The sequence below is a fragment of the Gadus chalcogrammus genome, chromosome 12, assembly GCF_026213295.1.
Source record: "Gadus chalcogrammus isolate NIFS_2021 chromosome 12, NIFS_Gcha_1.0, whole genome shotgun sequence".
In the NCBI taxonomy this organism is placed as follows: Eukaryota; Metazoa; Chordata; class Actinopteri; order Gadiformes; family Gadidae; genus Gadus; species Gadus chalcogrammus.
In genome coordinates, this window is record NC_079423.1 from 13965076 (window position 1) to 13991339 (window position 26264).

At 44.4% G+C, this 26264-nt stretch overlaps 2 protein-coding genes across 4 annotated transcripts in view; one reads left to right on the forward strand and one right to left on the reverse strand.

Annotated features, from left to right (window-relative positions):
- LOC130393782 (serine/arginine-rich splicing factor 11-like) overlaps positions 1-6727 on the reverse strand; it is an 8003-nt gene extending 1276 nt beyond the window's left edge. The window contains exons 1-12 of one of the 2 annotated variants that reach the window (XM_056604505.1): positions 6342-6727; positions 5250-5383; positions 2975-3084; positions 2418-2507; positions 2281-2327; positions 2046-2179; positions 1834-1915; positions 1610-1723; positions 1145-1234; positions 967-1038; positions 701-878; positions 471-536 (exon numbers count right to left, since the gene is read on the reverse strand). In XM_056604505.1, the coding sequence (XP_056460480.1) occupies positions 471-536; positions 701-878; positions 967-1038; positions 1145-1234; positions 1610-1723; positions 1834-1915; positions 2046-2179; positions 2281-2327; positions 2418-2507; positions 2975-3084; positions 5250-5383; positions 6342-6463 (1239 nt within the window). In that variant the 5' untranslated portion in view covers positions 6464-6727. Of the gene's footprint in view, positions 1-470; positions 537-700; positions 879-966; positions 1039-1144; positions 1235-1609; positions 1724-1833; positions 1916-2045; positions 2183-2280; positions 2328-2417; positions 2508-2974; positions 3085-5249; positions 5384-6341 lie in introns of both variants that reach the window. The other variant, XM_056604504.1, reaches the window with a different exon arrangement.
- Positions 6020-25463, forward strand: xxylt1 (xyloside xylosyltransferase 1). Of its 2 annotated transcripts, none has more exons than XM_056604506.1 (6): positions 6020-6881; positions 7124-7194; positions 7398-7982; positions 9468-9615; positions 15795-15927; positions 24863-25463. In XM_056604506.1, the coding sequence occupies exons 3-6, from the start codon at positions 7473-7475 to the stop codon at positions 25257-25259; spliced, it is 1188 nt and encodes a 395-aa protein (XP_056460481.1). In that variant the 5' UTR covers positions 6020-6881; positions 7124-7194; positions 7398-7472; the 3' UTR covers positions 25260-25463. The 2 variants fall into 2 exon arrangements, with proteins under 2 accessions (XP_056460481.1, XP_056460482.1); XM_056604507.1 differs by having other exon boundaries at positions 6020-6312.
- The last annotated feature ends 801 nt before the right edge of the window (positions 25464-26264 follow it).

Here is a 26264-nt window from a genome sequence, read left to right on the forward strand (position 1 = left end):
GGCCGGGGTGAGTGCTTTAACCGGCTGCTGCGGCCTACACTAAAACACTTCACAGGTGGTCGACAATACGATAGACCGCACACACAAAATGATACATTTCACCGTTATTCCTTATAGGGCGGGGAGAGCAATGATTTGACCAATACAGCACACTAATGGATTTAACTCAAGCAATGATTGACAACTGGTAGTGTCATGTGATCAAACGTCACTCTAAAGACTATACAAACATGGCAGATGCACGGGCAGGAAGAGTTGGCCATGCCAGAGGTGCTTCAGTTATCTTAGCTGCCGATTGGCCTTTTTGGTCTCTTCCACATACACAGCCCACACAACACGATATCAGAGAAGAAATTGCTTTTGGCAAAGAGGTTCTGAGCAGATACAGACCTCACAGTACTGGATCGTTGAGCAGAACAATGTTTAGAACCACAGAGAAGGAACAAAAAACAAAGCGGGACTATGCTCACCATCGCCGGTTGGGGGGAATCTGGCCCACTATCTTTAAGTGTGTACCCCTCCTTAGGTTTTTCTAACTGAAAATGTCGAAAGAATATATAGATGCGGCTGTTTAAAGTGAGCTTGGAAAATAAAACATCCAGAATGAGACAAATGACGTGCAACTGATCATACATGTTATGAATGTGAAATTTACAATCAAAATGAATTCAAAACAGGGAAAAACTGAAAGAGTACACACCTTCACGTCGCCTTTCTCACTCTCAGACTTGCGCTCGCGCTCCCGCTCCTTGTCCTTGCTCTTCTTCTTCTTGCTGGACGAGCGCTCCCTCTCGTCTCGGCTGCGGGCGCGGACCTCCTTCCTGTCCCGGTCCCGATCCTTCTCCCTTTCCCTCTCCTTCTTCTTCTCCTTCTTGTGCCTGGGGAGGGTCGGCGGGTCAGACGTGTGCATTGTAAAGTGAGTGAGAGAGTGTGTGCGTCGGTGTGCGACCGGTGTGTTCGGCTCACCGTCTGGGTGAAGGAGACTTGGAGGGCTTCCTCTTGGGGGATCGAGACACGGTACGGCTTCGTCTGCGCCTGCTGTTGAGGCCAAACAGATCACCGTGATGAACATTAGGAGGACGACGGCCGTGCGGCAGCGCACGCGGCTTTAGTTTGGACCGTGCAAGTGGAGAGGGAAACTCACCGGCTAGTGCTTAGAGATCTCCTGGCACTGCTGTAGCTCTTCGGTGGGGTCTTTGAACGCTTCTTGGCCTTCTCCTCCTTCCTCCTCTCCCTGATGAAGGATACACAAACAAACCAAAATATGGAGTCAGCCGCGAGGGTTAAAGGATCATGGAACCACAGACTACTGATATCATGCTTATGATCCTGAGAACTGAAAGGAGACACTTGTGTGTCAAATAGTACAAAGCTTGCACTGTGAAATAATACAATCTCCTTTGAGATGAACAAATAACAAATAAGGAAGTGCAGTGTTGGACGCACACACAAACCCCGGCAGAGTGTGGCATAGTGCAGACAAATACACAGTATTTCTTTGGAGCCCGCTTCCCTATGGTATGTTCGGTATGTTCTCATCTCCTGTTGTCTAAACCAAAAGGTTGTTACCACCCCACCCCCCCCCCCCCACCCTGAGGGGCACACCGACCTGGACCTGCTGCGGCGGCTGCGGTCCCGGGAGTGGGTCCTTCGCCTGCGGGGGCTCTTGGATCTCTTCCTGCTGCGGGAGTGGGACCTACGGCGGGACTTGCTCTTGGATCGCCTGGGGAGGAGGGGGGGGGGGCAGAGGTCAGTGTCCGTACCCATGTTGGAGGTGGGCACGTGGTTGTGTGGGGAGGTGTGCGTGCGGGGGGGGGGGGGGGTCCTTCTTACCTGTGTCGTGAACGAGACCGGGACCTCCGGCGCCGTGACCTCGACCGTGAGCGGGAATGTTTGCGTTTCTCTTCCTTCTTAACTGTGGACAATGAGCAGAGAACACAGCTTTGGTACTCGGAAGGCAGTAGGAACCAAAATGAGAATCCAGAAGAGACTGCTTTGGGAAATTAACTAAATGGAAAAGGCACAAGTAAGTAACCAGTACTTACTGCCTGGTTCAATAGCTGCCGAGATGAGGGACTGGGCTTCCCGGACCCTCTTCATGGCCTCCTCGATCTCCTTGTTGGAGGCGTCGGCCTTCATGGCTTGGTTCAGGTTCATCCCCGCCGCCATATGGTTCAACCTACAGTAGCAGGAGTTATGTCACTAGTTCCTTCAAAGGGGTACATGTGGGGAACTGCAGCCCGAAAAAGGCCCGCAGGGTGAATCGTTTTAGGTGCTTACTTTGGGTCCATGGACTGCATCAGCTTTAGGAAGTCAGCGGAAATAGCCTAGAATGGAGATGCACAATATGTTCATGTTTTTTTTCAAGCTTTCAAAAACACAACTCTGTGTGTAAACTAATTGGATCAAATCCTGACCTGGGGGTTCATGTTATGGCCTTGCATTCCCATGGCGGCCATTTGTTCCATGTTGGGACCTCCCATCCCTCCGAACGGCTGCCCTCCCATCTGGAAACACAAGACATCCATTAGTAACATGCACCCGATTGAAGAGGACAAATCACTAAACTAATGGATTTAGCTGGATTGAGTTACTTTGGTAGGAGCAGGTGGATAAGTGCACTTAGCAAAATAGGAAACAGACCATGTCAGACTTGTAAGTCATTAACAAATCAAAGTTGTAGCCTGAAATTATTATTATTCAGTGTAACTAGTACAGGCAGTCATAACTACATAAGAGTTTACCTGAAGCAATGAAAAATAAACGCAACAATCAAATGAAAATGACCCACATTTGAAACTCTTGTTCATTCTCGTACATTTGTTTGTGGAATTGAGGTAACAAAACGTGATTCACTTCTGAACAAGAGCGCGATATTTTCATTTCATGGGACCTTGAATCTTTTTTCGACCTGATGACTCATGGCGCTATGCACCATTTGAATAAGAAAAATAAAAAAAGGACGAACACTCACCGATGCAAGAGGATTGGGCGTGGGGAGAAGGCCTCCCCCAGGCATCATCCCTGCCACAGCATTGGCTGGAGCCAGCAGAGACAGAGCTTTAGACTCATCAGGAATAGCTCCTGGGAGGGGGGGGAAGAGAGAGCCCATCAGCGACCGCTCCCGCACTCCAAACATCACACTTTAATCACTTCTGACTACGCTCACAAGGGACACTGGTAGCAAAAAAAACATACCAACCTACCCCACCACCACCACCCACCCCTACAAACAGTCCACTTGGTTGCCTTGATTGATGCTGAGCTCTTTCGTTTTGACTAGTATCAAATCTTTAGGATTAGCAGCTAGCAGTACTCATGTCACAATACACACTTTGGTCAACACTGCCAAGATGTTATCACCTGCACTTGATTTTTAAGTCATGAACCCAAACGTAAGCAAGCACAGTTGTCGGTTGTCCAGTGGGGTGTGCTCTCATTTTTCATTAGATGTTTTATGAACAAGCGACTCGCGTCGGCTGCTTCGCTATAAAGCACACAAAAACATTGAGATACAGAAGACAGAGTTCATGATTGGGGTGGAGACAGTTGGGCACACATCAATCACTTATGCTGCATCACTTACCGTCAAAATTGGCTATGACCATTATTTGATTAACCTGTCTCAGTGGCCGGCCAATAACGGCGGCCACCGGATCACTTTCATAACACACAAGGGGCCTAGCCAGTTTTAGCATCGATAGGCAAAAAAAAAACAACGATCCACAACTTGCTACAAACAGGAGATAAACGAGCATCACTCGACATGTTCTATCGAGTAAAGGGCCTACGACGAGCCCCGATAGAATCATGAAACATTGTGTCCAATGCTGCAGTAACCACAGAATAAGAGACTCGAGGAGGAACGTGTTATGGGAAGGTGATTATTGGCTTTGGGAGCTGAACAGTTCCCCAAATGTTGGCGTAAAAACACTGTGCCATGGGATATGTCAATAATAAAAAAATATGCAAGAGTGTCCATGCTCGTAATAATAATCTACTGTTAGGTCTACTATTATTACGGCAGACTACTATACACTACAATGGTGTGTGAACAGAGGATCCTGCCTGTGTGAAAAGGCTTCAAAATCTAGGGGAAAACACTGCTGAAAACGTGGGTTGATATATATATAAAAAAATATATGTATTTTGTTTTTCAGAGCGAGAGACAAACGAGCCATTCAGCCACGCACTCACACACACAAGACACACACAAAACAGAAAGGACACTTGAGAAACAGGATAAGGCTGCAGAAGACAAAACTGTTGGTGGCATTTTCAGCAGGGCCTGGAAGTATATAGGGCTGGCTGAACCAGGAAAAACAACTGTAAAACAACAACAAAACAAAGAAACACCACCGTTAAACTTGAGATTCAACCCTTTTTTTTGTCATTTGTGGATTGGATAAATAACAAAGCATTTCACTGCATTTACAAGCAGAGGCTTAAGACTATAGTTTTCCTTTGTTTTCTATCAATTTGTGTATAAATATATAGATATATCTATACGTCTATATTTATATATACACAAAATGTTTAATATCTATACTACAGGTGAAAGGCAGTTAGGCAGGTGGTTGATGCGTACCCTTACCAAATTCAGAGAGGCTTTCCAGCAGATAAGCTGGACATCTTTCACATCTATACTAGCATGCATAACCATTTCAATTGCATGCTTTGTTTCAGGACATGACAGCTGATTAAATCATCAACATGTATAAGATCAAATTTTGGGGAAACCTTCCACTGCCTCAATCCCAGTTTTTGGAGGAGAAATGGAGTGGGGAATCCCCTGCAAACAGCGTTTTGCTTAGAATCTGTGCGACTAATCTTTTAACTGAACCGATGCCTTGGACAGAGAGAGAAACAAAACAACAGTTAACAGGTTACTGCAGAACAATTTGTGAGAAGGGGCTTTGGAGCCTGGTGCCAATAATGTTTCTAATCTCCTGATGGCAGCAGAGGACCACGCTCAGCCAGCAGGGAGGGGGCTCTCTGCAAATGACTTGTCCACTACGAAAACCACAACACAAATCACAGAGAGAGAGGTTTACAAAAAAAGTGCTAGACATGGGCACACATGTACATTTTCCTTCCGTTTACACCCCCGCAAATGCCAAGCACTAAAAAAGCTTAGGTAACTTGGCTTAGCAGCTTGCCTGGAGACTATGAAATATGCATGTTGTTCACTCATGTGTAGCCATTTTAGGGCAGAAGGAAGACAGACGCACACACAAACAGCTACCCACCTTCTGCGAATGGAACCACAATCAGGGCCCGGTCGACGAAGACCGTGTTCGTCAGGTGCTGGGACACCCCGACCGACTCAGTCTCGCGGAACTTTACAAAACAGACACGTGAAGTCACAGGCAAGGGAGAGTCACTGGAAAAAAATACGAGAAAGTTGTGCAAAAATACAAACAAAGGGATTTTTCACTGCTTTCAAGGAAATGATGTGTGTGGATGAAGATGGTCTTTCATGGCCAATCCTGGCAATTCACATGATTATCACAACTGACCAGCCTTTTTTATGTATAACCCAAATTCTACTAGTTTAAAAAGGTTCTACCCAACCAATAATGCAATGATCGAACTGAAATTGACCAGCACTATCATCGCATTTTAGTATACTGCATCGACATTCCTACCTGCGGTGTAACCAGGTGAATTATGACAGACGAGAAATAAAGCAAAGAACACGTTTAAATCAGAATATTTAAACAATTATATCAGTATGTAGAGTTAGATACTTATATAGATTATTTCCGGATAAATGGAGAGGACAGTGGTTTTGTTACTACTACTAAAATGCCACTACCTATGTACCTAGTGCAAGACATACGCGTATAAATATGTTTAGACAACTAAGCGGTGCAATCGCACCCAGTAGCCGCAAAGACCATTACATAAGGGGCATAACAAAAAATAAAAACGCACTGCATCGTTATTAAACGATACTCAAACACACTCAAACCACCTAATTTTTAAGGATAAAGGAAGTCTGCTACTTCCGTAGCCACTTCCTGTCCTACACGCTGTACTGCTTGCAGTTCTTTTAAGCATGTATTTTTCACATTGAAGCCCCAAGATGACCTGTAGTGGGTTTTTATACGGCTTATGTCGATTCACGCTGCATATACTCGGTCTTTGTTGAACCCACATCTGCCTCCAGACCCCGGCAGTGTCCCGTTACAGGGCTGCGTTAATGCGCGGGCAAAACATAAGACAAACACCGCCGCAAGGAGCCAGGCGAGCGGCCTGGCGAAGGCCCCACAAAGCGGCCAACGTGGGCCGTGTACAAACAGATGCACCGTAAGAGCGTAAAACAATTGAATACTCACTCTGGAGGGAATAACTTCAACTCTTCTATGTTTCCAAGGAACCCGAACAAAGTTCTCATTTGTTCAGAGGTGGTGCTTGGAGACACATTGGTCACCTGAATCACGTTCGTGTTGCTGTTCATTTTTTCAACGAGTCCGTCGCTAGCTGCAGAAGGCTAGGTTATGTTGCGGGATATTCGTACACACGAAGACTCCGGAAGAATTGTAAACGCGACGTCGCCGTTTTCCGTAGCACGCTTAAGAGAAATACTGAAACCGCGCACAAACGACCATTTTACTGTAAAACGTTTGGGGGTTAAATTCCAGCCCGGGACACTGGAGCCTATGGGCACAAATGGTGGCGACAATGCAGTTTTCGTTAGCGTTCCAACCGGAAGCGGTGTGCAAATACGGAATCTTGAACCGGAAAATGGGCGTGGTCACGACTCGAGTTAAAATATATTTGTTTTGTTTCTGGAGATGAAATGACATGTTTTCATTTGACGTGCCGTTGTTTCATAAACAGTCGTGGACGTTGTTCACTATATTCTCCTTTTGCATGTATGTGAACGACTTCAATGTGTGTTCTTTCGTGTTCTGAGGCGAGGGGGGATGAATAGGGGTGACGGACATAAGCGCGTTGGTTGCCTTTACTGGGTGATTAGTCTTGTAGCTAGCTGGCTAACCAGCGAGAATGTCAGTGGTTCCTCTTTGGCGTGGTAATAGTGATGGTTTTGTGTATTCATGTTGGAAGGTAATGCATTTGTTGTAAAGGCGTCTACCTATAATTGCTTTCAAATTAGATGTTGACAGAAGGCGTCCCCTCGCAAGCCAAGAATCTGCAAGGAGAGGCACAGCTCAAAATCTATCATAAGTGAGTAACTGTAAAGCAAATGTGTTGATTTCATAACGGTTGATTCAGCCATGAACAAATTGAATGACTAACCACTTACTATCCCTGCTGTACATAACCTGCTTAACCAGAATCCTTATAAATTTCGGAAGTGCTGTTGTTTTAAAACCTTGAATTATATTTCCTCATCGTGGTGTTACAACAGCCTGTTGTTTTCTTGACAGGAGTTCCGTCTGACGGGACATGTATTCCCATTAACACACGCCTCCCATGCCAGTCTACCGGTTAAATGAAGAGATATGGGCATACTGAGAGTGGTGGTCTGTACCATGGGAAGGATCAGCACCTTTAGATCTTACCAGTTGATCCTTCTTCTGGCTGCAGCACTGGCTGTGGTAGCTTTCTACTACTTTGGTTCAGAGAGGCAAAACTTCTCGAGCACAACCAAGCGGATCAAACAAAGCCAGGCTAGCCACAACGCCAACAGAAACGATGCTGACCTCACTCTGGACACCAGACTCACCCCGCACACCCACGAACACGACGAGGAGGAGGACGGCGGGGAGGGAGGGGAAGACACAAGCTCGCTGTCGGACCCGCACTTCCACGTTCTCATGATGTTCACCAAGATAGACAAGAGCCGGAGCCTGCAGGAGAAGTTCAGGGTGGCCATGCTGTCCATGGTGAAGCACGGGGACTTCCTCGAGGAAGAGGTGCTGGTGCTCCATTTTGTGAGTGACCAAGCGAGCCAAGAACTGGGCCAGCGGATGCTTCAGGAGGTTCTGCTGGACGCAACGTTCCAGTATGAGGTAAGAAGTTCTGGGCCTACATTGAGTACAAACATGCATTTAATCGCTTAGCAGATGCTTAATGACTAAAATGCACTATCAAGGTGCTTTGGCCTGTTCCAAGTGAGGCCTAAGGAAAATCGAAGCAAGTGTCAAAGCCAAGTTTGTAAAACAACTGGACAGAGTGTGGAGTAACAAGGAATTAAAGTGTTTACATCGGAATGCTGACTGAATTCAACATTAAGCTGTGTGTACTGGTTGGTATTGGTCTCAGTGGTGGTCTTTCCCAGGAGTGTCCTGGCATGGCCTCGTGAGACCATCCTGATAGTCACTCGGTCTTGTAATTCAATTAGTGACTCCACTACTTCCGTTTTGAAACGCATGGGGGCAGTGTTGACCTGTCAGAAAACATGATTCCTTCTCTCGGTTCAGTCTATTCTAATGTGGTGCAGGCCAGCAGGTTTTTTCTCTTTTTCGAATAATAAAAAATACTTATTTACTTTTTTTAAACAAAAAAATTCAAAGAGCTTAACACTGTTAACGAGAAGGCAGATGCAACCATTGCATTCAGGAAGAGTCTTGCAATTATTCAAACGGCAGGGTGGTTTGGAGTTTCAGTGCCAAACTCCAAAAACCTGTTGGAACCAACATGGCCATCTGTAGTCTGACCACTGCCTTAGGGCTCACTGGACATCATACCCTTACCCACACCAATGAATAATGCAAGGTCACACTACAGCTCTACTGCTTTCCCAATCTCAGTTCAGACAGAGTTTATTATTCTTTCAAATCTAAATATATTGTAAAAATAATAAATGAGTGGGATCATTATATTGGACATTATGTTTTCACAGAATGTCCTTAATCTCTCACGGCTCGATGACTTTAAACATAGTTTACTTGATTGATATCATATTTCTATGATGTATAATGACCCCCCTAACGATTGCGTTCATGCTCTTATGCCTCGAGCGTAACTAATGAAGCACAATGTATTCGGTCAAAACAGCCCGTCGTACAAAGCAGCGTCAACAGGCGGTCCAAATGAACAGCAGTTGGTAGTTGGTTACTTCAACACTATTAGATTATATAAACTTGAAAGTAGCTCTCTTGAAAATAGCTTGTTCATTGGTTGTGGTTTGATGTCTTAATGTTGCGATGGGTAATTGCACTATGTGTGTGTACAATGACATTAGGTTGACGTTAGGTTGAATAGAAAAAAACCTTGTAGAAGTAGTTTTCTCTCCAGTCGTGTTTCTAGTTGTCTCATCTCATCTCATGTATTTTTTTTAACTCCTTTTTACGAATCTAGCAATTTCATCATGAGAATTTGCTAAGCTGTTGTGATCTTTCTCCATTTAATACAACCTCCAAGGAACTTTGTCATCCCATTTCAATGTGAGAGAAGCATTGTGTGTTAAATTCGGAAGGCAGTACAACTTGTTTACAGGGAAGTGATTGAGCATTTATGTCTATTTGTTTCGATTGTGTTAATCCCTGGTGCAGGTGGTGTTCCATGACGTGGTAGATCTCACCCACAAGCTGTTCCCTATTGTGGAGGCCATGCAGAAGCACTTCAGCGCAGGCTCTGGGGCCTACTACAGTGATGCCATCTTCTTCCTTTCTGTGGCCATGCATCACATTATGCCTCAAAGTAAGTGCTCTCCCTCGGAGTCTAACCACTCTAATCACCTGATTGGCATTGGAAATAGGTCTGTCTTCATAAAGATTTAGTTAAAACAATCAATTGAAAATGGTTTATAGGCAAGATTAGTTATAAATTGTGATGCGTTTCGACATTACTAAAAATAGGAGAAATCATTGGTATGCGTCTTTGATTTCATACCAGTTTTAGCTATTATGTGGCAAGCCATAGCACTGTATTAGCCCTCACATTTGAGCTTGAGGGATGGCATTTATTTTCTTGCGAATGAAGTCGCAAAAATGGCAAAGATAACTGCTGGACTGCACACGTGTTCATGGTTTATCGTTGCAACACCTAGCAGTAACGTATTTCTTTTTCTTTAATCATGAAAATGTGTGTGACTTGTAAACATATAGAACTCATAAAGGCTATCCACACATACAGAGCTGGATGCTACCTCCTGCGTAGTCAGCTGTACCGATGTGGCGTGCTGCCTAGCGCTGTAGAGTGGAGGGAAGGGTTTAATCCCTCCTAATTAATGAATGCCTCTGCCCACAATATTGCCACCGTACAATGCACAATGGCTGATCGCTCCACGGCTTCGCCGTCGCTCAGGGTGCTGTGTCCCGACACCTTTCACACTCGAGAGGACAGGCAGCGTGTGGCAGCACTCAGCCAATGGAGCAAGTCATTGGGGCTCCGGGGCTCTGATCAATATTCACTCCGTGACACCTCTGCCGGCCGACCCAAACTACGTAGGCAAACTCGAAAATGATGTGGCTTTCCACGCAGCCTGACTCAATACGCAGATGAGAGGACATTTGAAAATGTGATTTTCGGGGGGGAATTGAGCTGTACTGGGCCAAACCATTTAGGTCATCACACGCTAAGCTGCTGTTAAAGTGCAGGTCATAGGATTCGTAGGTTTCGATTAGTAAGTTATTTTCCCTTCTTCCAGCCCTTCTTCTGGGTTCTTTCTGTTTCTACTGATCCTTAAGGCACGGGGCTCAGGAGGTAGAGCAGGGGTTGATTGGTAACCAGAAGGTTGCTAATTCGATAACCCGGCTCCTCCTAGCTGAGTGTGCCTGAGCAAGACACCTTACCCCTTACTGGTCCCGGCGAGCTGGCTGTTGCCTTGCATGGTTAGTGTGTGACTGAATGGGTGAATGTAAGGCAATATTGAAAATCACTTTGAGGGGCCACTGGCGCCAGATAAGTACAGTCCATTTACCATTCTTTGAATATGACCGACCCTTTCACAAACTGGGGTCAAGCTGTTCTCTGCCCAAATGAGTATTCACCTGTAAGCTCTCTACAGAAAAACCTACAGTACATTACCCCAAATGGCACTTTTATCATCCCATATTAACATTTCTGTAGCTGGGATTTGGTTAGCTTGATTGCTTAACAGATGAGGGTGGAAGGATCACCTTTTTTTTAATAATTGGTTATTCACTTTAATTGATTTTGGGGTTGGAACCAACCAAGATGCTTGTCTAGCACGGGTTGAGCACTAAATGGATGGAAAGTAATGGCCCAATCATCTTGTTCCAATTTCTTCTGATCTTAACAATGTTCAATTAGGAATTAGACATTAGACATAACCAATTGAACAGTGTAAAACCAATTGTCCCTTTTTGAGGGAGGATGAAGGTGCCATTGCTATCGCTTGAATGCTTTGGTATCGCTTGTACTTTTAATAGATCCTTCAGATCTCAGCAACACTTAAAAACAACTTTGCCGGGTTGCCTGTTGTGTTAGCCCTATTATTCCAAAAATAGAGTTTGAACTAAAGGACGCAATCGGCCTCCTGACGAATACAGTCAGGCAGAGGCTGGGATACAGGTTTCAGTTGTCACAAATTTTGAAACGGCTCAATGGCATAGCTAGCGAAATGGAAACACTTTGCTCTCCTAATTAATTTCATAAGAATCATTTCCGACAAAAAAATCCCACGAGGCAGTTTTGTTTGCGCAGGCAGAGCTATATTTGTGCACAACCCCCCAGAGCTAGTGGTGTTGGATTAATGACATGGCTCCCTCCATCACAACCCTTAATTCAAAAATTCGAACCATCCTAAGATCATGGATGTTTGAGTCCCGTCTGGATTCATCCTGGTGCTGATGATGATGGTGGGGGGGGGGGGTCTTGAGGTTTGAGTGTGTCACGGTCAGATTTGTCATGTAGGCTCTGTTTATCAAGCAATTAAATGTTAAAAATAAGTATTTTAAATGAATTCAGGGAAATCCATTTCTTTTTTTTCCGAAGTGTGTGTGTGTGTGACATTTTCCCAAGTTGCTGCAATGGTGTCTCTTTAAATGTCTCCTTTGGCATGTATTGTTCAGCAGACATTTCAACCCCTGCGTCTTACGTCAGTGAAAATAATCTACCATGACAACCATCTTCCCCTTTCCTCATTGTGGATTTTCAGTCTTGCTCTATGCACTACTTAAAGAACATAGTCTCCCAGCACTGATAATCAATGCTCATATACCATGCGGTAAAACAAGCTCAACCCAGCTCAACCCTGCAGCACTGCCACCATGATGTACACGATTACACAGAAGCTCACAATTACACAGAATTTTAAATGAATGTTTCCAACACTCATGTGCCAAACTGTTGGAGTTCTTTGTTTTTCCCATCTGCTCACAAATTCCTTTCTCTCTCCTGATGGACTCTGAGATTTAATACGAGCACTTATTGTACAGGAAGCTTGAAGGAAGCCCTGAAGAATAGAACTGTCCTGTTGATCACAGTTAAAAAGGAGCTCTCTGAACCAATGAAAGTCTTCCCTTCAATGACCTACATACACTGTGCTCTCCAGAGTGACTGTGCCAGACAACCCCTGTATTTTAGTTGAAGAGAGTACTACACAGTCATACTCTTCCACTTCCTCTGTGTTCTCATCTTACTCTGACACTCTTGAGCTATGGGATTTTATCAGGCTTTCAAACCTTAATGATACTTGGAATAACCAGGAAGTCCACAGCAGAGATGCCGTAATGTTTCATTGTTGGAACAGAATTTGGAGAGAGGAAGTACTAGCTTAAGAATTTTGTTGCACAAATTCAAATTCTCTATTGTGTAGTGTCATCGCACATGTGACAAGATACAAATGCAGCTTATTTTTACGGCTATGTATATTATTGAGTCATTTTGGTGCTTATATGCAGGGTGACTTACAATGAATGCAGATGCATGCCATTAAAATTTCCTAGGCAAACAGGATAAGTCCTACAGGTAGATCTGAACACTGGGACCAATTGTGTTGGTTGGGAGTCAAAGACCCTAGCTTCTGCTCTGGCCAACTATTTCTTCAGCCAGTTCCCACGAGTTTATGATTGGTTTTGTATTCATTTATAGTAACGACCCCTCGTTATCTTCATATGTTCTCCTATTAACTTATCAGAGTAATGTGTTCTTTTGACTCGGGTTAGGGCCTTAATGAGGTTGACCTAGTTTTTCCATGTGAAAAACAACAACCATACTATTGGGTCCGATGTCACCGGTGTGGTCACTGGTTGCTGTTCAGCCCTCCAGCTCAGCACAAGGTCGCTGTGTACAGTGTGCTTCATGTCTCTGGCCCAGCTCCCAATCAGCGAATATCATATTATTCAGTTCTGATCCTTTCTCCAATAGTTTCCTTTTTGCCTGTTCTTTGTGGGGTTCCAATCATCTCTCATATGCGGCATTCAAACATATATACATGTCCTTCTTTCTCAAAGATAGTGATTTAAAGAAGAATTAAACTGCTATGTTAAAATCCCTAACAAAGCCCTCCGCTCCAAAAGGGTCAAAGAGCTGTAATAAATGTAACCGCGTTATGGGCTACTGGGGGTTGGAAGTTTATGTGGGTCAGATCTATTAATTCATGGTAGAAGCCCCCTTTCTGCTGAGAAAATAACGTGATGTTGGAACAAAGTATTAGCATGCTGAGATGAATGCCATCCATCTTGCGCTTTAATGAGTCCAGCCACCACATCAGCCCTAAATATGAAACGGCAAGGGTGTTTTCATAGGAATCACCAGCTCTACCCTGTAGCATTATTAGGTGTCACGGTAGCTGTCACAAAGAGGGGATCGTGGAATGCACAAGACTTTTCACAGCGGTGAACTACACGACTGAGGTCACGTGCTAAGTCTTTAACACAACATAGAATAAATGCCACCGTCCCCAATGTTGTAACAGACTAACACCTATTCCCACAACCCCACCTCTGGCTAAGCCCAGCAAGTATAAACAGAACACAACCACGGCATCAGAGAGGACTCTCTTCCGGTCGCCACGCTGTTGGCATAGCGCATGAAGGCATTGTGACGGGTCACTTCCTTGTTTGGATAGGAAGACCGAACTGGCTGACGCTAGCTAGCCCAGTTTATTTTGATTTATTTATGTCTCTCCCTCAAAGCCCCTTCGCTCCAGCCATGCTGAAGCCCAGTGACCTCTCATTGTTTAGTGTTTGAACAAGCTTAGTTAAGGCCAAGTTTGTGTTTTTCTTTTCTTCCCCCCCCCCCCCTATAGGCTCAGTTTTGTGTGATGTCTGGCCCTTTACAGTCAGAACCTGCATTTGCCCCCGACCCGTCGGTTTGAATTCCACAATGAACTTTGACTTTTGTCAGTTGAGGCCAACAATTACAATGCGTTATGCCAAAATGTGTACACCATCATTGTACACCATCATGTAACTCGAAATTTTTTAGTCACTCAAAATTGGCAGTGTATTTAATATTTTTAGATGCCCGGCCCCTTACTTTGTTGCACTAGACTTTATTACTCTTGTCTTTTATATTATGCGATTGTTTTCATCATCGTGCCATATTTTAAGTCAGGACAACAAAGATTTTTAAGTTAGGAACTAACCACTTGATTAATTAAGGCTTTATTTTTTGATTAGTTGTAAGACTTGCTTAGTTTCTCTCATATTCGCAGTTAAGTAGTTTGACTTCATGAGACCGTAACACCATAGAGGAGAATCCTATTGCTCTATTTCAACACCATGGCAGGGACTGAAAACCTGATCCAATCAATAACTTTCATGTCATCAATGTGAAATCAACATGGCAACCATCCACCAGTGCAGTAATCACGTTGTTTCCATGGCGTACGAGTCCGGTGTCCCAAAGGATTTCCCAACATTTCATCACCAGGGCAACCAGGAAAACAATGATCATGAAACAATGAACAGATGACAGGTTCATAGTTCCTGGATACTTAGTGTTTTCACTTGTCTACAAAGATTGTAAGATAGCATTTGCAGCACTCAAACGCTCCACCATGCTATTCTTTGTTTAACATATGCTTCATGCTTTCTTTTCTTCATGGCTTTCCTATGTAACCATTCAATGGTGTAAAAGCCACCGGAATTCCTGAAAGGTTGAGGATTATCCAAATGAGTGCATTGATTCCCCTCAGTAATCCAGTACCATCTTTCATCTAAAAAAAACCCAAGTTTCTTCCCCGGTAGTAATGGATCTCGATAGAAAAAATGCTCCCACATAATTCTACTCCATACTTGAGGTTATTCTTGCAGCGCTTTGGTAGCTGAAAGTCTTGGCTAAAACTACATTGATGAAAAAGCACTCTACCTTGAGATGTAAGTAGGGGAACCTGTATTGTTGTAATGCTTTGTTTTCAAAGCCATGGGGGTAGGTACAATCATAACTGAACAACGGTGTTTGGGTAATGGCATGGCTTGAGGTACACACTTGGTTGCCAGGGGGTTTGGGGGAAGATAATAAATATGGCATGCAGGACTTGAATTGTTTTGTATACAGCAATAAAACTATTGGATAAATCAAATATTTTATCTAAGGTATATTGCAAGCCCTTTGTACACTTTCTTTTCTCGTTTTCTCCTATCTGCCCATGTATCCCAAGCACCAATTATTTGAATGGGAACCACTGATGCCAGTCAGCAGACTTTACTTTCATTTATTTTCTCCACACATGCATAATTTTTGGTTGAATGTTAAGGCACTAATATGGACGTGTCAAAACTAATGTTAAGGCACGAATATGGAAGTGTCAAAACGAATGGTAAGGCACGAATATAGAAGTGTCATAACTAACGGTAAGGCACGAATAAAGAAGTGTCATAACGAATGGTAGAGCATGAATAAAGAAGTGTCATAACGAACGGCAAGGCATGAATATGGAAGTCTCATAACGAAGCACGTTCTTCCAGGCCTGTCGCGGATCGTTCAGGTGGACCTGGACCTAAAGTACAGGACCAACATCAGGGACCTCTTCAAGCAGTTTGACCACTTTCCCCCCGGGGCGGTCCTGGGCATCACCAGGGAGATGCAGCCGGTCTACAGGTACGCACAGTTTCCCCACGTCAACCACTTAACGTCACTAGTGTCGGTGTCAGGTGTGGGGCTCGGGTGACTGCAGAAACAAATATTCATTTGAAGATTTGTATCGTGCACATCTTCAAATTTGCACGATACAAATCTCAAAGTCTTGATGTGTTTTTCATTACGATATCCCCACGAGATAGCCCACATTTCTGCCCAGCTGGGCAAAAATGTGGGCTATCTTGTGGTGGTATCGTAATGAAAAACGCATCAAGACTTTATTTTGTTCACATACTGATCAGCAGAAGCCTCTTAGTCTCCACTCGACTAAAGATGTACTGGTGGTGATGGTGGTGGTGGTGGTATGTTTGGAAAATGATTGAAGGACAGGTCATTGTTTCTGCGACCTGTTGCTTGGTTGTATGTGTGTGTGTGTTTGTGTGTGTGTGTCTCAAGATGAGGACAGTAGCAGGGAAGAGGAAGGTGTTTTTAGCAGGGATCTGGTTGATGCAATGGGGAGTGAATATGGGACACCATGTTCCCTGGATTTTTGTGACAACCGAAACACTGGTACCCTAGAAATGTGATCGCATGAATGTGCATGCTTCGCCCTGCTGTTTCAAACGACTTGATCAGATATGCCACATGTGCATTTTATGGGGATTATGTCAGGCACTGATTTGTAGTGCCAGTGTAATGCCTGTGTTACAGGTCAGCTCAGTTAGTGTTAAGTGCTGGGGTGCAAGTGAATGCCGCCCTGAAAGTCTGTATTGCTGCATTTCCCGCAAGGGTCAAGTTTCATCCTCGGGGAGCAAAAATGGTAGGTTAAACCGGACAAAATTAATTCCTAGTGACCGCAGGGACACTTCCATGCAAGTGCTTCGACATTTCGAAGGTCATCGTCATTTACTTTGGTTTGACGCAAACAACAGGAAGCCGGGGCCTGTTGCTATATGTCCTCTAATGTCCCTTTCTCTCCCCCTCTGTCCCCCTCTCTTTTACAGTCATGCCTTTTTTTTTGTTTTTTTGAGGCATTGGTGCAGATGTATAAAATGTAGCAGGCCCTGTGTTTGGGCAATGGAAGGCATGACATGTTTGCCACGTGTTTGCATCATCTCGATGGGTCTCTTTCCATTCAACAAACTACTCCCTCCCCGAGGTGTTGGTCCCTTAACAAAGGAAAGTTTCTGAGGAAAATAAAATTGTGGAAAACATGGGAGGGATTCACTGCGGTTTTCAGTATTGGAAACCATTATTCAATTCAATTTTATTTGTATCGCCCTTAATCACCATTACAGTCTCATAGGGCTTAACAGGCCAAATATTTACGACACTATACATTATAATTTTCTATTTCTTCTTAAGTAGTTGCATTTATGTAATTACTGGGAGGTTTTTCAGTGTTTCCCTAGCAGTTTAATTGTGTCGTAAGCCACTCTGAACAGTGACGTAGTAATGGGATTGGAAATGTGTGCCATCCAACGGATCAATTGTAAGAGTTCAATGATACAATCTTGTAAGACCAGTGCATTTAATACACCGGTTACCCTCACGTGGCTCCACATTAGTTACGGCACACAAGAACATCACGCCTGGATGTCGCTTGCATCACTAAGCCACTGCTGGCCGCTTCCCCCCTCCCCCCCCATTAGTGATTGCAGTCTCTGTGTTGTGCCGGTGGTATGGTGGGTGGGATCCATCCACGTTTTAATACAGCTGCAGAGTCTCTGTTAATCGAATCCAGTCAATGTCTTTAACTAAACAATGTAAACCTTGTACCGCATTGGTATTATTATTTTTTGATCACTAAAACGTAAAAGGTTTTGCTTGATTGATTCCTATTTATTTATTTATTTATTTTTTTGCATTCTTGGACGTAACAAAGCCACATCCTTCATATCCTCCTATAAATTGGTTCTGGTATTGGGATTCTCCCAATTTTAATATTTAACCTGCTGAACTCTCTTACGGGAGTCTGAATCTGTAGTAAAGCATGACAAGGCATGAGCCCGCACATATCAATATATCAGCCTCAGGAGCACGACCCCATCCATTAAAGCCAGCCAGCTGAGTCAATGATGCCTGTAGATGGCCATAACCCATATGTGGCAATATGGAACAAGACACTGCAACACATGTTCTGTCCAAGCCTCTCTGTGTCTTTGTTATCGTCTCCTCCTCCTCCTGTTCCCTCAACTCGACCACACCATAGCAGATTAAGGCCCAATCCCATTTCTACCCCTTAACCCTTCCCCTTACCCCTTCAAAACAAGGGGGAAGGGGAAGGGGTAAAGGGTAGAAATGGGATTGGGCCTATGGGGAAGAGTAGAATGGACCACATTCTCTGACAAATGTTCCATCTGCCTGCCGTAGCAGCATGGCATCTCGAGCAATGTGCTGCACACCGGCACATTGTGTATCTGTATTGCATCTTCAGGAGCCATTCACTAAAGGGCTGCCTAGCCGAAAGAGTACACGGTGTGTATTTACCTCATGCACACCTGTGGGTTTTGTTCTGAATCTATTTTTTTTTTACTAAATGGAAGATGAAGGCTTTTTCCTTTCTTGTGCCACAGCAGCTAATCCCCGCAATTGTTGATGGTGCAGTCCATGGGATATTAGAAATGAAGTTATTTCCATAGTTGTATCATTCACCTATTCAACAATGTAGGCCAAGAAGAACAAACTTGACATTTGGTGGCATGCTTTGTTGGATAGGTTTAGGTCTGTGTGTGTAAGTAATTTAAATGTCTATTACAGCAGTAAATGTTCATTATTGGCTAATACAAGGTGCAGTGTGAAACAGTTTTCAATACAAAGGTGTCTTTGCACTGACCAACATACCTATGCCTTTTAGATATTCTGTAAATCATAGCATTAGCAGGTTCTACTAAAACTTCATAGTACTTACTTGGTCATTCCAGTCATCTGCCATCACACTGACGGCTCATATGTGCTAATTTGTGCAAGTTTGTGCTAATGCGTGCACTAATGTAATTAGCCACAAACTGCCCCATAACGACACATCTCCCGCTGCATCCTCGCTCCCTCCGCCCCGAGTGCCAGGCTGCACATGGCATCTGTCGGAGTTGACAGCTTCTTGTGCTTGTGCCGTAAACTTGTCCCTTAGAGGAAATACAATGAATTAAATACACGAGCGTATGAGATCTTAGAGAGCTGCCAGGGCAAGAATCCAATTCAGCTTGACTCGCATTGTGGCAATAAAACCGTAACCGTGATAATATGGCATATATTACTGTGTTGACGAATATAGATGAAAAATTGACACGTTTTTAAACTTTTTATTTTTTTGTGTTGCTGCTTTCTCGAAAATGTGAATTTGTTGACAAGTAGGTCGACATTCCTTCACTTTTTCTTCTTTGAACCCTTAATACCGAGAAATGATGTACCAGAAAAGAAGACTTGGAAAACATGCATTGTGTAACACTGCACCGGATACCGGCGGCTGCTCGAATCCCATTCAAGACACTTGTAATAGCCTACTGTGCTGCGGTCGGCTCTGGCCCTTCCTAAATCCAGGACACGGTCAAACCATTCACTAGGCTCTATGACTGCCAAATGGGTTGCTACTCTCTCACTACGTGGGAACCCTAGCAGCTGCTCAATAAGTCTTGATTGTTTTGTGTCCTTGGTCCACAATGGTGGAAAGGTCTCCCCACTGATATAATTACTTTTTCTAAGTAACCTTTGTTTGAAATTGTGAGTCTAAATTGAGTCCAAATATAGGAACTTATCCGCCCAACACTGAAGACATCTTTATCCATCTTGAAAAGTCTGCGTGCGAGCCCATGCTTTGCTTCAACACGCACCTATGCGGAAGTGCTTTTCTGAAAGCATAATTTTCGCTTCCCTGCGCTTGTTTGATGCTAATACAAAGGGCATTATTTAAAAGAACACACTCAGAAAAGTTCATTAGAGGAAACGATGCAGCATCTTTCCACCGGCTGTTGGAGAACATCACTAGCAAAGGCTTTCATACTTGCTACTAAAATGTGTTGTGACAGGGCGATCCTCCCACAAAAGGATCCCAAAGGAATTCAGGTGCGAAGGCCCTCCGAGGCACATTCAGCACTCATTAAGATCCGATCATCGAGAATACGTTCGGATGCGATCAAGGAAGCGTATGACAACATTGTCAGTGTAGTTTAAACGCGTATTAATCATCGCATGTGAATCCTGTGCTTGTGTAGCATCACTCCAAACTGCAAATAAGGCTTTATAGTTTAGAGTTGAGCAAATTTGTCAATACTTTCCAACGCGTCATCGATGCACACGTTTCAGGCTTCCTTAACTCGACAGCAGTGAGGAGAGGCAGTGTGTCTTGGATGTGTTGACAGGCAGAGCTGGACTCCTGACCAACAACACCACGGTTATGTACAGTCGTGAGAGATCAGGAAGTTCCTGTTTGGAACAAAGTGATGGATTGATTCTAGCGGAGTAGTGGCACAGATTGTCCCTGCTTCTGTTTGTCAGTGCCCACAAAATGAGAGAAACACTTCAGTTGAGAGGGTGGCGAGGAGCGGGGGAAAACCTCACGCAGCCGGATGGACAAGGCTTGTGAACTGGCACTGTGCGAAAGCTGGTGTCCGCCAGAAACTCGGCTAAGAAATACTGATGGTTGAAGAGTTTGTTGTGTTCATCCGAAGCCAGAAGATATGGAACTAGGGCTGTGCAATCAATCAAATTTAGATCGTGCTTTTGATTTTCATTCATTAAATGTTTTATAGTGCATCTGGATACATATTTACCAATTATTTTCTATTTGAACATTTTGTGTATTTTTTTAAGGGGAGATTTCAAAGTTCTCAATTACAAAAAAAAATCGTAGAGAGAAAAAAAAGCGAGGTAATATATTTCATAATGTATATATTACTGTGGACTGAGCTGATGCAGTCATGGTTTTCGTAAGAATGTCCTGGATGAACATTTGTATGGCTGTCATTGCTTATGAAAGTCTGTCACAAATGGTTACGGAATCAAGATTAGGGTGTTCCGCCGTTCAGTTATTCATGCAATTTGGTTGTTTGACATCTCCACCAAGAACTAAATTACCAGTATTATGTGGCGTAGAGGACGGACATTCTGCCCCAGTACAGAGCTGCTTATGTTTAACGGCAGGTGGATATTGACAGCTGATCCGTCATTAGGGAAGAACATGCAGCAGAATCCATATTTACATGCAGAACAATCCACATTTAGTGTCCTAAATTAATTTTTCTTGCTTATAAAAACAAAAGATTGTATCTACTGCTTTATCACTAAATGTGTCGCAACAACAAAGCACTTAATAGTTGTTTGCTTATCAACATGAAGCTATCTAAAATCGTTTTTCGGATGTTGACAACACTAAACATACAATCAAGATTGGAGAAACTACAAAAATTGGAATTGCTGCAACACAGAGTTGCAACAGGGCTACCCTGGAAAGAATGGAGACTAAACCGCTGCAAGGACAAATGAGTAGCTTTAATCACACATTAAATCATCTTATGTTAAATCATATCAATCAAAAATAATTGTCAGTTCTTTTACAATTCTGGGTACAAGGAATGGTCTTTTTGGAGCCTGATTAGCCCAAATGGCAAACATAATTAGCTGACGTGAGCACCAGTAAAGCCCCCTGCTCTCTTTCCCCTCGCTCTCTGTGTCTCCATCATTAGCATCTGTTACAGTGAGGCTTTAACGTCAAACTAATTGCCAGAGATAGCTGAATGTCCTGCTGTGGTCTGTGCTGAATGCAGACCGCGGCAGTCTATTAAACATGAGCTCCTTAGTCCTAAACCGCACTGTGTAAATATTTCCCTTCCCCGATCCAAATATGTGTCTCGGCGCACGTAGACACTCGCGACTCAAGAAACATAGACTGTGGAGATCTTTAAATCCCCTGAGCGAAAACTACTACAGAAGAGTCGGCACAATAAAAGCCATGTGAACAAGCACATTAAATCGTATATTCACACCCAAGTTATTTATATATAAAGTGGCAGCCCCGCGTATATAGGTCAGCCACATACACACTCTGTCCTAGTAGGTTTGTTGAAACTTCAGAGTGGAGATGCATGTACTTCGTCTGGAGCTTCAACTGCGCCTCCTTTTAAAGTCTTCCCACCGATGTATTTTCATCATGAACACATTGATAAACCGTGAGATAAACTTGGTTATATTTCCAAGGAGCAACACGGAGGTAGAGGATAGTATGTATTAACAAGATTGCTGCTCATTAACTCAAGCCCATAATGCATACTTGTCTTTTTCCACTTCCACGTCGCCAATGTATTTCGGACCTCTTTCTCTCTAAATATTTCAGCGTTTTCTCAGGGTTTGGAGCTGTTTTTATCCAAGTTCTATTTCCGGTTTTACACTGCCGTGGGTATGTGATTTGCTTCATATGCAAGGGCCGTATTTAATTCATTGACTTGTTCAGAGATGGAGAACATCTCTGCATGAGGCCGATCAGAGATCCTCGGGCTTTCCTCAAGATAACAGACTCTGTGAAGTGGACGACATCTACCTTTGTCTTGAGCTTGCGCATCGTGAGTGGAGCTTTGGGTTCAGCACTTTTAGCTCTTGTCAAGATTCCAAGAATCTCTATGCAAAAAAACAACAACAAAAGGAAGGAAATTAACTCGTTTTCCAGCAGCGTTCATGTATCTCAGAGTTGCAGCTCATTGCACCTTGCAGAGCAAATTGCTCAGTACGATTACCTCTGCTGCCACTCCCAACTCCAAATGTTGGAATTAAACTAATACCTGATTGGGTCCCCCCCCCCCCCTCTAAGCACACCACAGAGCACAAAAACAAAGCTTTTAAAGAAAGGATGAGTGGTTTTTGGAAACAAGATTGATATTTTACTCCTTCAGATCTGTATTTCTCAGATCGAGTGTGTTCACACAAAGTTGTGATGTTTGTTCCTGAGAACAAGGATTGAGAGCAATATAGCAGTAAAAGCCTGATCACCCTCCCCATTGCTGTTTTACTCTGTACAGTCAACATATGGATGGCATGAGTACGACAGCTGAAAGGACACAAGCAACCCCACAAGTCGGTTTTGGTGACTGGTTCACCCGTCAGGACGGCCGTTCCTCTCACACTGATGAGCAGAAACGCCAGACATCTGCTGTCAAAACCTCACTGTTCACTACTCCCGCCCGCTGGTCCTCTCACACTGATGATTCCGCCAGTATATCTGCTACCTCTCCGTTTAGACCAGGCGGCTGGTCGTCTCACACTGATGAGCCGTTCCGCCAGTGTATCTTCCGTAGAAACCTCTCCGGGGGTTATCTTCAAAGCGGTGGTCTCAAAAGCTATTTTTGCATCAAGAGCCCAGTCACTAAGTACACGCTTTCATTTGATTAAGCGATAAGCCAGCTGGCTCAACAAATTGATACAAGAATCTCTCGAGGGCAAATGGTTGCACGCTATTCCTTTTCAAAAGTCTTGAAGTTTTTGTTTTTTTCTAGCATTCAATAGCTCAATTGTTTGAGAGTGGCACTTTAATTCTCAGTTTATAAACATGGATATATGTGAATATTTTTAGAAAATGGTTAGTTTAAATTAAAGTTATTTTAAGTGTTTGAAGCTAAATGAAACAAACTCAAAGATCGGTAATATAGTGATCTCTGTTGTGGACATGTACTTTCTTTATCTGGACTTGGCCTAACTTAGAAATTCTTACTGGTGGTTAATTATTAATGCTAGACATGTTATTCCGGCTGTTCCTATCTTTTTGACCTAAGCTATTCAGTGCATTTCTAGTGAATTATGAGTTGAGCCAGCTTTGAATGCACTATGGTGCATTTTTCACAAAATAAACAAGGAATTCATGTTTGCTTCATCCATTGTCGGTAGATGTAATGGGTATTTAGGTGGTGAGGGAAGAGGGAGGCTATAGGTTGCGGACACCAGACCTATCGGAGGCCCATTGGGTCATTAACCGAACCCAAACTGTCTCTGGTCCCTTGGGCTAACCCCAGCTGAGAAAACACCCAGCCGCAATCCCAAACTCTATACTTCACATTCCTCACGTAGACATTCCATAGCTACTGTGGAAACACAGAATCTTCAGAGGAGAAATCTTGGCACTTCTCCTTAATGCAGTGGTGAATTGGGGTCAGTCCTCATGCCCTGTCATCGATTTAAATCTGCACCGGCAACTTGTAACTTTTTACTTCATAAAGAAAAATTTGTTCTCAAGCATAATTTTCTTTTGCCACGTGTTGGAAATGTCCCTGAGCAAGGCACCTAACCCCAACTGCTCCCATGAGCTGACTGCTGCCTTGTGTGGAAGACGCTGCCGTCTTGATTGTGGGCATGAGTGGGTGAATGTGAGGCCAGTGCTATAAAGCGTTTTGAGTGGCCACAGGTCTGAAAAGAGCTTTATAAATGAAGTCCATTTTCCAGGGCCAACAAATTAATGAAGAAATAAACCCTTAATTTTGCGTCAAGTAATCTAAAAAAAGAGCACCCAGCTCAATGCAAGTTTGAGTTTGAAATCGAGTCACCACCTCTTCTCTCAGACTGACAGTTAACGAACCCAGCAATTAAAAAGTCCTTGACAGCCTATCAACTGACCATGGAACTTATAGCAGCAGACTGATGATTAACTAATGTGTTATTTCAGTTTTATCTCCCATTTGTCTTGATTCCTAACACCATACTTTGGTGAGTTTTATAATGCTCATGTTGAAACCCCTCTATGTTCTCTTTCCCATTCTTTCATACTTGAACATTCTTTGTGACTTAAACTGCGACGCTAATGGATTTGAATGTCAACCCTATGCTCTCCCACTGAGTCACAGGGATAACGGGGCAGAGCCAGAGCATAAGCGCCGTGCTATATCCAAAGAGCCCTGGAGGGGAGCCAGCCCTTTATGAGCTCTCCTTCTTAATCTCAGTGCTTCCACCGAGCCCTAACCACCACGCCTCCCCCCCACAGACACACCTTCTGGCAGTACCGCAAGGAGAACCCCAAGACCAAGGTGGGAGAACCCCCTCCGGACGGCCTGCCGGGCTTCAACAGCGGCGTGATGCTCCTGGACCTGAAGGCCATGCGGGCCTCGGCCCTCTACAACCAGCTCCTGGAGCCCGGGAACGTGGCCAAGCTGGCGGACCAGTACCGCTTCAGGGGCCACCTGGGGGACCAGGACTTCTTCTCCATGATCGGCATGGAGCACCCGCAGCTCTTCTACGCCCTGGCGTGCGGCTGGAACCGGCAGCTGTGCACCTGGTGGCGGGAGCACGGCTACGGGGACGTGTTCCAGCTGTACTACCGCTGCGACGGCCCCGTGTACATCTTCCACGGGAACTGTAACACGGCCATCCCGGACGACTGAGGTCTGACCCGACCCCCCCCCTGACGGGGGAGAGCCTGTGTCCCACAGGCGGTGTAGGTGGTCGCGGTGCTTCCACTTTACCTGCCGGTGGGATCGGGTCTGAACCCGCTTCGAGAATGTAAGTAATGACGATTGGACTGTTTTTCTTGCAGTTATGCAAGAAAGGAGGGCGAGGAGAGCAATGAGAGCCAGGAGGGCGTGGCAGTGTGGGGGGGGGGGGGGGGGGGTTGAAGTGGATGGGACATAGCTACCGCTGCGGTCCTAGATGAGGACTTCAGATCCACCCAAACAAACGCCTTGTTTGTGTACTGAACTGCTCCGGTCGTATCAAGCGGTTGCCTGGCGTTAGTTACGGTTGCTCCACGCCGCGGCTCCATTTCGACTGTTCTCGTCAAGCTTTAAATAGCACAGGGAAATGGACCGGGTTCACGGTGTAAAGCAATGACGGGCCGAAGAGAATGCTTCAGGCCTCATGGGTCCAATTGTCCGTGACCATTTTGGAGTTTAAAAGAGGCGAAACAAACCTACTCGCACGAACAAACAGACACATGCACACAAACTCTCGGGACGCGCAGGAAGCCTGTTAGACGTTTGACCGGGTCCACTGACCCATTTCTGAGCCCACTCCCAGTGCCCACTAAAATGTCCGGAGGAGTTTGGTGGAACTGCCGGCACTCAAGGGCTGGTCGCCCGTCAGACGGAGAGACGGATCGAGTCGCAGAGAGTAAACACTGCCCTTTGACCAGCTTCCTCTGGCCTCCGTTCATCTGGTGGATGGCAGTGTGAGCGCTTCTCCATATGCTGCGTTAAAGACACAAACGGTGGATAACGATTCTGATATAATTCTCTTTCTTTCAGTCATTTTAAACCAATGAAAAGTATATGACTGAAATAATGAGGGAACGATTAATAATATAATGTAACTTAAAGCATCTGGATCGATTTGCTTTCTCTAGACATTGATGACGAAGGGTTGTGAAAACATATGTAAATAAATCTATGGAG

Coding starts and splice junctions, on each gene's coding strand:
- xxylt1 (XM_056604506.1), top strand. CDS start 7,473: ATGGGCATACTGAGAGTGGTGGTCTGTACCATGGGAAGGATCAGCACC. Junction 7,983..9,467: donor ACGCAACGTTCCAGTATGAG/GTAAGAAGTTCT, acceptor TCCCTGGTGCAG/GTGGTGTTCCATGACGTGGT. Junction 9,616..15,794: donor GCATCACATTATGCCTCAAA/GTAAGTGCTCTC, acceptor ACGTTCTTCCAG/GCCTGTCGCGGATCGTTCAG.